General features: G+C 41.1%; 1 protein-coding gene across 3 annotated transcripts in view; it reads right to left on the bottom strand.

The window, feature by feature from the left end:
* SRGAP1 (SLIT-ROBO Rho GTPase activating protein 1) overlaps window positions 1–12,758 on the bottom strand; it is a 153,835-nt gene that overhangs the window by 50,362 nt on the left and 90,715 nt on the right. For all 3 annotated transcript variants that reach the window (XR_012673467.1, XM_075148809.1, XM_075148824.1), the window contains exon 4: window positions 11,051–11,113. Coding sequence is in view for 2 of the 3 variants with exons in the window: in XM_075148809.1 (XP_075004910.1) it covers window positions 11,051–11,113 (63 nt within the window). In the remaining variant the exon portion in view is untranslated. The remainder of the gene's footprint in view (window positions 1–11,050; window positions 11,114–12,758) is intronic.

Here is a 12,758-nt window from a genome sequence, read left to right as displayed (position 1 = left end):
GCCAGCTGGATGGCTGTCCACAGCCTGGAAAGAAGTGGCTCCCGACGGCGCAGCCAGCAGATTGGGCACGACCTAAAACCAGGTGAGAGCTGGAAAAGGAGCCACCTGATAAATAAGTTGTGAAGATGCTTTCCCCATAGCCCCCCAGTTAATACCATTATCCTCCCCCTACACACAGGCTGGCTCTGCAGCCAAGAGAGCTTGGGTTGCCAGCCTGCAAATACGTGCTTGCACAGACCACAAAGAGGGAGAGGGACTGGTTCAGCCCAGTCCTCCCTTTATTCTTCAAGCAAGAAAAGCCTCAGCTTCAACGCTGCGTAGTGGGCAGCAAGCAACCACAAACCACCCGCCTCTGCTGGGGAGGGCTGTCTCTGCCCACCTCCAGCACAGAAAGCCTCTTTCCACCTTCCCCAGCCTTTTGTTTGTTTGTTTGTTTGTTTTTTTGTTGTTGTCTTAAGTTTCAAGCAAGGAACAAAGCATGAAGCCATCCTCAGGCTGCCAGCGGCCTCCTCTCTTCTTCACAGGGTGCCAGAGTGCTCTCTCCAGCAGATGTTATCTTTGGGCTGAGGCCATGCAAGCCATTCACATCTCCTCTGAAGGACACAGCCAGGGAGGAATCAAATGGGCTGTTCCTCCCTCAGTAGAGCTTTGTGCGACCCATAGAGGAGACAGACTAGTTTGGGGAGCTGCGTTGAAATAGTAGGAGTACTTTTTGTAAATGAGTAGTTAGGCCAGCCTAAGGATCGTCCATAGAGTGGCTCTATGGGGACACTAAAGCTAGATGGTGCAAATTCACTGCAGCATGGCTTAGCGTGGATCAACACAAACCAACTGCACGCCGTGTCAGGTGATGGCTGAACAGATGCATGTTTAAAGTCTTGTGCAACAGAAAAAAAGAAGCTTTCAGAGAGCTGCAATTTTGTACAACTATGTATGTTATGCATATGTTATACACCATAACTGTGTACGTCACTATTTAATACTGATGCCATGCTGTTGATACAACTGAGATAGTATTGGTGTTAAAAATGAAACAGGCAACTCTTCACTAACTTCCTGTAGTAAGGTAAAACAGTTGGAGATGCCCATCAAAAAGAGTGGCCTTGTTTTTATTTTTAAAAACGTATGTTTACAGCTCTCTGCTGAAAAAAAACCAAACTGCCCGGAGCAGGGTTTCATGTTATTGCTGCTGCTGTTATTTTATAGCACAGTCGCACTCCAAGACCCGACCAGAGTGCAGAGCTCCCCGCCCGAGCACTGTCTACACCCGCCAGGAACAGCTGCTGCCCCAGCAGCTCACCGTCCACATGGATGAGGCAAAAACCCGAAGACGAAACAAGCCGAGCTGGGAAAAGAAGGCAGGCCTGCAGAGCTGAGATCTGCACGGTTCCCAGCTTAACCAAATGGCACGTTCAGCTCCCTATATCCTGCACTGTTACCAAAAGCATTTCTAAAGTTGTTGATAATCTGTACCCAGAGAGTCTAACTCGTATAGCCACATGGAAAGAATTACTGAAAAGAGAAGAAATGCACTTCTTAAAGAAATGATTTATAAAACAATTCTGAGAAGCACAGAAAGTGATATGGCTCTATTAAAAATGATGGGAAAAGGAAATAAAAAACAAGGTTGTGCCCTTCTCTTTTGGCCTTTTTACTCATTTTTTTGAGTGCTGCTTTATAGAAGTCTACAGGTGTTTGCTTTTATTTTTTATCTTTTGCTGTGTGTCAGCTCCAGCGACTTTTTAATTGGTGGGACAAGGCTAACTCACGTGTCTTACCACCTAGGAAAGTTATTTTCTTTTCTACTCTCAGTTTTTCTGCCTGCAAAGAGGGAACAATAATAATATCTCAGAGTTTCCTAACAGCACATCTCAAAGCATCTCACTTAAGTGGTGAAGCAAGGATTTGTTCTGCTTGACAAAAGCAGTAAGCATTGAAGATTTTGAAGCGTTTTTTCTGAGCGCCATGTAGCCCAGTGGACTAGGCATAAAAGTCCTTCTGCAGCGGCTGTGACATTTCAGCTTGCCTCCTTGTGGAGTGACGAGTACAAGTGCATCACTACCAGTTCTCACCAAGAGGCTCAGATGCCTCCATGCTGACTCCGCTAACCTCACATCACTGAAGGATACTTCATCCTCTCACTGCCTGCTTACAGCACATGCTACCAAATCCAGAGTGTCTCACTCTACACCGACTGAAAGCCAAGTTTTGTGTGAGAACAACTTGGAGCTTATAGTCTCTATGGGGAACCAAAATGTCTACTTGAAATCCATATTCTCGCAACAATCTCTGCACAAGTTCTTAGTACAAATGATTCCTAAGATAATTAAAATTGAAAAAGAAGCCCTCCCTTTGGCAGTATACGCCGGGATGGGCAACGGTCAGAGTTTGTCCTACCCGAGCCACACTGACTTAGAAATCAATACAGACTATGTGCAGAGCAGTGATCAGCCTGTGCATATGACTCCTGCCCAGTTTGTTATGTTGATAGCACTGCTTATCTCGTGCACTAGTGAGGTCATCATTTTGCAAGCCCCTGGGGAAAGCTGACAGCTCCAGGCTTTTTCATGATTTGTCAATGTTTTTTAAGAGCTGATATTGCAGCAGCTAAACTTAACCTGAGAAAGCATTAGACAGACACATATGGAAAATAAATGGGAACAAGCTAGGAAGTTGGCTTCCAAGTATTTCAGTGCACGCTTCCTCAACAAATTAGCTTAGAATTTGCATGCTAAGTTGCATATTTGACTCTCTCCCTTAACTTTATACCACCTTTCCTCCCTGGAGTTTTTAAAAGACTGTTAGATACTGTAAAAGACAGTAACAGGCTTGCCTAATCCTTCTAAATAGACTTAGTGTATGAAAAGTTCTGAGATCTGTAAATATGTAACCATATGTAACCATCCATAGATCTGTTATTCAAATGAGAAATAATTAGATGAAATAAGCAATATCACTTCTCAAATGTCCACCAAACTGTTGAACGATAGACTATCCTGTGAGAGTATCCATCACTGAACCGACTTTAATTAGTCCCCAAAGTGCTTATTGATCAGCCATCAAGTATGCACTGAAAAGAGAGAGCAAGGTCGTAATTTTGCAGATGCTGAACTGTCATCATGACATATGCTGCACTTCTCTGCTGTAGTGAACAAGCATTGTTAAATGCATACTAGTTCCTTTCTAAAATTAAACGGTGAGTTTATCTCATATTAATTTAGCAGGTTTATTCTGCAGATCCAGTGATGGAAAATATAGATTTCTGTCAGATAACTAAATCAGACTACAAGCAGATGAAAAAGATTATGCTACCCAAACTATGTACTCTCCCACTTGTAGGTGACAGACTCTTCACTTAGTGATATAAATGTCTTGTTTGGTGTGCCAAATTTTCAGTATTGTTCATAAGAGCTCAGCAAGTAGGCTTAGGGCAGAAGATAGCATTTATCACAGGAAAGGGCACATTAGAGTAAACCCTTAGATAATCATTTTATTTAAACCCACAATTGTTATCTGGGCAAATCCATCAAGAAGACAGTAATTAGTGATGGACTTCTGTGGGCTACAAGAGAGGAATGTTCCCACAGCAAGGCGTTGGCTTTCCTTTTCGACACGCGTACTTCTTTTCTAGAAAAGCTTCTTAACCAAACGTACTAAGACTGAATGCTACAAAGTTAAAATATATTGGAATTACCATGTGTTACCATGTGCATTATTTTTATAATAAAACTGCATAATTAAGAGCTTTTTCATAGTGTTTCTCAGGAAATAGGCATTTAATGGAACAGTAGTTCATCCCTGTTGCAATTACCGTGTTTGAATTGTTTCAGAATTGACTCTGATAAGTTGTGAGTTCTTATCAGAAGGTGGAGTTGCAAGGGATTCATTAAATCAGGTTAGCTAATATTTTCCCCAAGAAATAAGTAAAATCTTATGCCAATTTTACTACATCAGTGGCCACTAGCAGTTACATAGGCTCAGTATTAGCTGTTTTCAGCATCCTGTTCACTACCAAACCAACCTCTGATGTGGTTCCAGGAATTGTCACTGTATTTGTGATTTGTAATTGTCACTATATATTAGTACCAATACAGAATTACTGATTTCACCTTCTCAGATCTCTGGTGTGCTACAGTAAATTGGACTTCACTTTTCTATAGAGAATCCAGATTCTGTGTTATTTCAGCAAAGAAAAAAGAAAATCTGGCAGCAACTACCTTGAGAAATTAAACAGCCAAGATTTTTAAAGAGTAAGATAAAGCAATGGAAAATGCAAGCGGCACAGCAGCCCTGTCTTATTTAATATTAATTTTTTTGCTTTGGACTGTCCTTACTTTTTTATTTTTCTGAAAGCCTTACATTTGTATTGCTTGTGAAAAGTGTGATGCCAGTAGGAGTAATTTGGAAAGCCAAGTGGGAGACATGAAGATGTATTTTTATGATGTGCATCACTTTTCTCCCCCATTTGCCCTCATCCTTATTACCAGATGTCCTGGTTTCAGCTGGGATGGAGTTGATTTTCTTCCTCTTAACTGGTATAGTGCTGTGTTTTGGATGTAGTATGAGAATAACGTTGATAACACACTGATGTTTTAGTTGTTGCTAAGTAATGTTTACGCTAGTGAAGGACTTTTCATCTTCCTGTGCCCTGCAGGTGCACGGGGGGCTGGAAAGGAGCGTGGCTGGGACAGCTGGCCCAGCTGGCCAATGAGTTATTCCATACCATATGATGTCATGCTCAGCATATAAGGCTAGCAAAGAAGGAGGAAGGGGAGACGTTCAGAGTGATGGCGTTTGTCTTCCCAAGTAACCGTTACACGTGATGGAGCCCTGCTTTCCTGGAGATGGCTGAACACCTGCCTGCCGATGGGAAGTAGGGAATGAATTCCTTGTTTTGCTTTGCTTGCGTGTGCAGCTTTTGTTTTCCCTATTAAACTGTCTTTATCTCAGCCCACGAGTTTTCTCACTTTTACTCTTCTGATTCTCTCCCCGTCCCACTGCGGGGGAGTGAGCGAGCGGCTGGGTGGGGCTTAGTTGCTGGCTTGGGTTAAACCATGACACCAGAACAGCTCTATATTCTTAGCAAACTTGTCACCTCATCGACCCTCCCCCCACTCCTTTAGAGGTCATTTATGAATATGCCCTCACCCCTAAATAAATCCAGTGGAGACCTCCCTCCATTGCAAGAAAAGACTCTGCCTACCTTCTGTTTCCTACCACTCCCAACCACTCAGACATTACTGTCATATTCCAGTATTTGATCTGACAATACAAGATATTTTAGCTTTCCAGAGAAATGGAAGAATAGTTTGACTGGGAGCTCTCTCTGTTGCAAAGATGATCTATTGTAAAATCAATAATCTGTTGCCTCTTTAAATCAACATGTAAGAAGGTTTCTAAATCTAAATGTTCACAAAAATGTTCACAAAAAACACCAACCCAAACCTCCTGTAGTTTTCAGTTTGATCAACCTTTTTTCCTGTAATTGTCAGGAAATAACCTCTGCTCTGTGACCCCGCACAACTAACTGCGCTCCTCTTTCCCCATCCCCACTCACTCAAAAGATACGTCTTGCTCTAGTTGCAACATATAGCCTTACGTAAAACATGGGACTAATTACTAGTCTACATTGGCTGAAAGTGTAATAGGGAGAGGAGTAAGAGAGGAATGCAGCAGCTGGGATGCTGCAGACCTGAAAATACTGACTGGCTGGCACAGCCAGGGAGAAGCCAGGCATAACTAAAAGTACTCACCACTCATAATTTACTGAACTTGCAAAAAAACAGACTGAAGCTAAGCTATTCAATTGTTTTTAGCATGATGTTTTGAGTCATAATTTAAGAACCAGTGCATAAAATACTGAGAATTGAAAATACAGCATCTTAAAATGCATTTTCACTAGTCATGTGAGTAACATGTAGAAAACATACGAATATGTAACGTAACGTGTAAGAAAAACTTCTCTATGTAAAAGAAATGGAAAATGAAAAAGTAATGTTTCCCTTACAAAATTCCGATTATTCCGGCAAAATAAGGCTTCTTTGCTCACAGGTTCTTAGAACATCTTCTGAAGCCTTGGTTTACCTGCTTCTGTTCTCAGTTTTTCAACAATCCTGTACATGATGTGTAATTTTAATGAGGATGGCACAAGCCAAAGTCAACACAAACTAAGCTACTCCCAGGGAGTAAATGAAGACCTATGGTACAAATCTCCTATTTCCATGATAATTCCTAGTAATGAAAACAGGAAAAGGAATTAATTACATAAAGTGTAAGCAAGGAGAAAGGTCTCTTATTAGTGTGCACTTTTAAAGAACAGTAGGTCTTTAATACTCCAAAGTGTCTGATTTTTTTTTTGACATTTCATTGCAGTTCTGAGCTTTTCCACATTAAATAAGCAGCCAAAATGCTTTCTAGTCTCTCTCTCTCAAAAGGCAGAGGTTCAACCTTTCACAACTTAAAAAATATCTTTGAACTGAAAGTTTTTTTAAGTGAAAAACTTCATAATGCATTCTTAGTCAAAGGTGGCATGTCTCTTTAACTCCTCAGTGACTTCTTATTTTCTTTTCTTAAAACAGTTTCTTCTTTGCAAAATCTACGGCACTGCTTATTGACTTGTTTGATCTAAAAATGGTCAAAACCAATAGACACAACTCCCTAACTACAGCAGGTTTTAGATCTGGCCCTATGAACAGGTTAAAAGGATTTTCTGAGGCAGAAGTGCAAGACTAGGTTTTCAGAGATGGGTCCCAAAGTCACCTTTTTTCCTGGCACCTTCTATGATTCAGAAGACCAGGACACCTGATACAGCATTGTCACCTGAAGAAAAGTCAGTTGTTGTTCTGATACTTAGTAGGCTGTGTTAGAACTCATCCATTAAAAATATTTGGACCAAATCAGTAGCAATTCCTTTAAACATCCCATTTATTCTGGATCATTCTAGATAAATTGGGTTCGAGATACCTGGTGCTTGAGAAGCCTGAAAGCAGGTGTGAAGCCTCAGGTCTGGCTGGCATGCTAGAGATGGGTGGATAGAGCCTGTCATCATTTGGATTTGAAACAAGCATTTAATCCAGCCCCTTAGCATTAGGGAAATCCAGGCAAGTAATGTCTTAAACCTTGTCAGTGGAGCGAACAAAACATTTGCTTGAAAGAGTTACTGTGGAGCTGCAGAACTACTGTGTGTGCCTGAACATGTCTGCCTAAGGAACCCTCTCCTCATCTGAGAAGTTCAAGAAGTAACAAATACAACACGCAATTTCTTTACATTGGCTATACACCTGTGCCTCAGCACAAACACTTCTTACTATTTTAGCTTTTAGAGATTTTAATTCTCTTCTCTCATTCTCTTCAACACACTTTTATGCACAACTGTTTGTTTTTTATTTCTGGAGAGTGACCTTAATTTACAAACCTTTCTTGTAAGATAAGGAATGATGATTGTTCAATATCTTTATCAACGATCTGGATGAGGGGATCGAGTGCTCCCTCAGTAAGTTTGCAGATGACACCAAGCTGGGCGGGAGTGTTGATCTGCTCGAGGGTAGGAAGGCTCTGCAGAGGGACCTGGACAGGCTGGATCGATGGGCTGAGGCCAACTGTATGAGGTTCAACAAGGCCAAGTGCCGGGTCCTGCACTTGGGTCACAACAACCCAATGCAACGCTACAGGCTTGGGGAAGAGTGGCTGGAAAGCTGCCCGGAGGAAAAGGACCTGGGGGTGCTGATTGACAGCCGGCTGAACATGAGCCGGCAGTGTGCTCAGGTGGCCAAGAAGGCCAACGGCATCCTGGCCTGTATCAGAAATAGTGTGGCCAGTAGGAGCAGGGAGGTGATCGTGCCCCTGTACTCGGCACTGGTGAGGCCGCACCTCGAATCCTGTGTTCAGTTTTGGGCCCCTCACTACAAGAAGGACATGGAGGTGCTGGAGCGTGTCCAGAGAAGGGCAACGAAGCTGGTGAAGGGCCTGGAGCACAAGTCTTATGAGGAGCGGCTGAGGGAACTGGGGTTGTTTAGCCTGGAGAAGAGGAGGCTGAGGGGGGACCTCATCGCGCTCCACAACTACCTGAAAGGAGGTTGTAGCGAGGTGGGGGTTGGTCTCTTCTCCCAAGTAACCAGCGATAGGACGAGAGGAAATGGCCTCAAGTTGCGCCAAGGGAGGTTTAGATTGGACATTAGGAGAAATTTCTTTACTGAAAGAGTGGTCAGGCCTTGGAACAGGCTGCCCAGGGAAGTGGTGGAGTCACTATCCCTGCAGGTATTTAAAAGACGTGTAGATGAGGCACTTAGGGAGATGGTTTCGTGGGCACGGTGGTGTTGGGTTGAGGGTTGGACTTGATCTTAGAGGTCTTTTCCAACCGTAATGATTCTATGATTCTATGATAAGAAGTAAACAGATTATTAAACCCTTCTTCATATGCAGTCTTGGTTCATTAAAAGCTCTGATACCTTCCCCTCACTCAAAGGCTTTGAGGTATTTCAGCTCCAAAAGGCTTCACATTTTAACACTTCATGGACGTATCAGTCCTTTAAAAAAACCCAGAACTGAGTAATACGGAGAGACTTCAACATTAGTATATTATTCACTGACTTGAAATTAATTTGCTTTCTTTTGGACACAAAGATTTTTCTCACAATGGTAACACTGATTTTTTTTTTTTCTTTCCATAAATCATGGGGCAAAGAGGAAGATGACTTCTCCTTTTGCAAGTGACTGAGAAACATACCTCCCCGATTTTAAAATTGTAGATACTTGTTTTGGTGAGGCCACTGTGATCTTATTCTGTAAACAGTAAATGTCACACAGAATTAAAAACCTATGCATGAGGCTTCCATGTGTCTAGGTATCTTTCTACCTTTATGTACACAAGCACGTATATTACACAGATATGCTGATGATCATTCTAAAGGTGCAATCAGTGGAACTGATGTTATTCTGCACCATATTGTCACTTTACTAAGCATAGGTTGTATCTGGCTAAATATGGGCATCTACAGCTGATCAATTCCTTTGCAATTAATGAGAAGCTAGACAATGGAGCTAACGGTGTAGATCATTTCATCTGAAGCAGATGTTTGCATCTGATCAGACAAAAGGGTCTGATCTCCCCATATTAGATTTCCAATGACTATAACTGGAACCCAGATGGCAAGCTAAGATATTTGTACCTACACTGCAGATGCCTGAAAATTAGGTGAAGTAAATTCCATCCCAATAAACTATCCTGAAACAGTAACCTAATTTAAATTGTGCACATGCTCTGTATTCTACTAACTTCAGAAAACTTCCTATTTTACAAAAGTCTTAAATTCTGAGAAAAGAATTAGCATTCACTGGAAGCCATAACATGGAAGTTAATATCTGAATAAATCTGTAGCAATCAGTGGGAAGATATAGCACTAGTGTGAAGAAAAAGAGTGAAAATACCAAAATCCAGTCCTGCAGATTTTCACTGGTGATTCAGCAAAGTATTTCATCACATGCTTCACTTTTTTCCTACCCTGGGAGCAGGGGCACTAATCCCACGCCTCACCAGGCACTGGAGTTACTCAACTGTTTAATTGAAACAAGACTGTATCTTCAGGGCTTGCTCACCACTGAAGCCCCACTTGTGCAACGACTCCTACAGTCGCTGATCCCCTGCAGCTGTGTGAATTGTCTGCGGCTATCACTACTTTGCAGAAGCTGATCCCAGAATAATTCACTGACTACAGGCCTGACCCAACAAGGTTTTGCAGTATTGCACCCTACAAAATCAGTGGTGATTTCAGAAAAAGAAAAAAGCCCCAAAGAAAAGCCCTCAAAAAAAACCAAAAGAAGAAGGTTTAGGTAGGTTTTAGGATCTGTGTCCATAACTACAATTCAAAAGAATCCAGGGGAGTGGGACACGTCTAATTTTCTTTGGATGTCCTTTTTGCCACCTAAGTTGTTCTTGAGTTCAAATGTTCTTCAACCCGTCCACTGATGGGTGCACAATTTTCCCTAGGTCAAAAGAAAAACTGACAAGATGCACAAAAGTAATGTTTGGCTGATCTCTGCCTGAGGAAAGCTGGTCTCTGATATCTTCCTAAACTTCCTTACAATCACGAATTGTTTCTTGATATAAATATTGTGGGGTTTTTTTTATGGTCTCCCAAATCTTGAGGATAGGGAAGGGAGCAGTCTAGAGATTGTTATGCAGGGTACTGGAGCATAGATGTTTCAGTTCTTCCAGACAGAAAAGAACATTTAGATGTACAACTTTCTCAACCAGCAGGAATCAGCAGACTTTTACAAGAGGTGAATGTCACCAGTTCCTCTTCATTATATGGCTATGTTTAAAAAAAAAGTAATTCTTGCTTTCTTCTTTCTTAGAGCATATCCCCCCAAAAAATATTTGGGGAAATAGTTATTAGGTAGACAAGACATCATTCTGTAGCAACAAGTTGTGTAGATGTGTTTCAAAGAAGAAAATGAGTTCAGACCTAGCTTCTTTCAGATTTTCCAACAGGTTAGCAGCAGCTTGCCAGAATGCTCGTAGTGGCTTTTTCTTGACCCCTCTAAATGGTATGGAAAGCCTACACAACCCTCTATTTTTCTCTTCATTATTTACTTATCCCAGTCAAGGAGAGGGGAGGGCACATAACTAACATTTAGACAGCACAGCACTGGATCTGCAAGCACCTATGATTTTTACTGAGTGTAGTCCACGAGACAAACCAAGCAGACGGCAGCATAGACAAAAACAAGGCAGAAAAGGAAGAAGCTTTGCTCTGGCAAGCTCTAAGTAGAAATGTCTCATTAGTAATCAACAAAACTTAAAATAAACTGGCTTAGCATAGTCTGGGGGGAAAAAGGGTTGAAAGTAAAGAGTAATCTTGAAAGCATTAGCATATGTATTCTAAACAAGTGAGTAGTCTTTCCAAAAGAGATAGTTTAGACTTGTGTAAAAAGACAAAAATAAGCATCTCCACTGGGGGGTAACTTACCAGATAAAAAGCCACTTAAAGCTTATAGAAGAAGTCTGATATGGAATTTGTATAAGATAAGCTAAGTAAGTAACTGTACTTACTGTGTAAAGCTCGTTAAGTACTTTCATTAAGTCTTCATGAAGCTGAAATGCAATCTCTTTGCTCTGTAATTAAAAAGAAATAATTAGAAAAAGGCACACAAAAACTGCTGCATACATTTGCTTCTTGATATTCATACTCATTGTTCATCCCAGATAGTGAATGCAATGTTGCTCGCAAAGACACTGTTCTGATAGAATTACAGTGCATTAAAAATAATGATTCAGGGATGCAGAGGTAGACAGATGTGGACAGAAGACTTCCAAACGGAAACCCAGAAGTAATTTGAGAGATTTTCCCATGAAGCATCAGGATATTAGGTGCCAACAGAAAGGGTGAAGTTCAGGATTAATGTTATAAGCCTTTTTAATGGAACAAACTGTGTACTGTTTTATAACTGTGATGATATATACAAAAACTAAACCACGTGGAATGTGATATTCTAGAGGGACATCCCGCCCAATTTTACATCTAGAGTAGTCTTTGTTTCTCAGCCCATGCAACTATCTAAATATTTATGCAAGAAATAATTGTGGCTCCTCTTTGAAACAGATACCCAACTGCATAATATTCCACAGAGTGGGCTGCTGAAACAGCTTTGTTTAGCTTTTCTGGACTGTGTCTTTACTTTCATTCTGACCCAGAAAAAAAAGAAATGCTTAGCAGTAGTTATTAACGAAAGCAAGTATGTCAAAATAAGAGCATTTAATTGGAGTGTCATTCAAATATATTCCTTTGTTAGTTGTCCACAGCAGTTCAATCAGATGAAAACTGTGGCAACAGTGCAAGAGTTGAAGGCATTTGCACCATAGCCTTTGGAAAACAGCTACAGAACAGAGCTACGGGACTTGGCAAACAGCCTGGCTACATTTCTTCTGCGATGCGCAGCATTGTAACATCCATGCTGGAAATGTCAGCTTTTTTTCCTGTGAATAAATTGATAATTAGTCCGGCTTCTAAAACTCCAACTTCATGATAGATAATGGCCTTAGCTATGAGAAGTACTTTGTATTTGTATAGAAGCCAAAGGAAAATCCTTAGGGACAACTCATCTCCAAAGCCGCTAACACATACTTGGCCATCACTAAAACACCTGCAGGAATAATGGTTTCTGAATGAGAATTTCCAGCGCAACGCCCACGTACGAGGAGGAACCACGCCACACATCCCACCCACTGCGTCTTCCAGGAGGATGAAACAGACACATACAGTAGCTGGAACAGAAAATTTTGAATTTTTTCTCCTATTCCTACTGTCATACTCCTAACTCTGGGCAGTATTTTAAGGAACCTGCCATATCACTTATCAGTATTCACTCCAATCCTTATATGCAAGATGATTTTTAACCAACAAGAAGCTAGAAATATAAATTAAAAAACACTTCAGTGAAATTCTTGTATTCCCAAGGGCATTAGCTGTAGTAGCTAAGGCACAGTGAGACAGATGCTCTGAAGCCAAGTTACACAGAACTACTATGAAACTTTCCTTACTGCTTATAATTTTCAAAGTCTGTTATTTTTCATGAGGTATGCTGTACTACTAAAGTATCTAGAACATAAGGCTTACTACTTCCATTTCTTTGCAAATATCAGATTATTTTCATCTAATACGAAGGACGAAAGTTCATATGCATAACAGTGCACAGAGTGCTTGTAAAGAATTGGAAAAGGATTGTGGATTTGCAAGCTGCTGTAGGGAAACACAGTAAAA

This window comes from Calonectris borealis, chromosome 1 (assembly GCF_964195595.1).
Source record: "Calonectris borealis chromosome 1, bCalBor7.hap1.2, whole genome shotgun sequence".
Taxonomy (NCBI): Eukaryota; Metazoa; Chordata; class Aves; order Procellariiformes; family Procellariidae; genus Calonectris; species Calonectris borealis.
The sequence above is the reverse complement of the archived record's forward strand: the minus strand, read 5'-3'. Positions and strand labels throughout refer to the sequence as shown.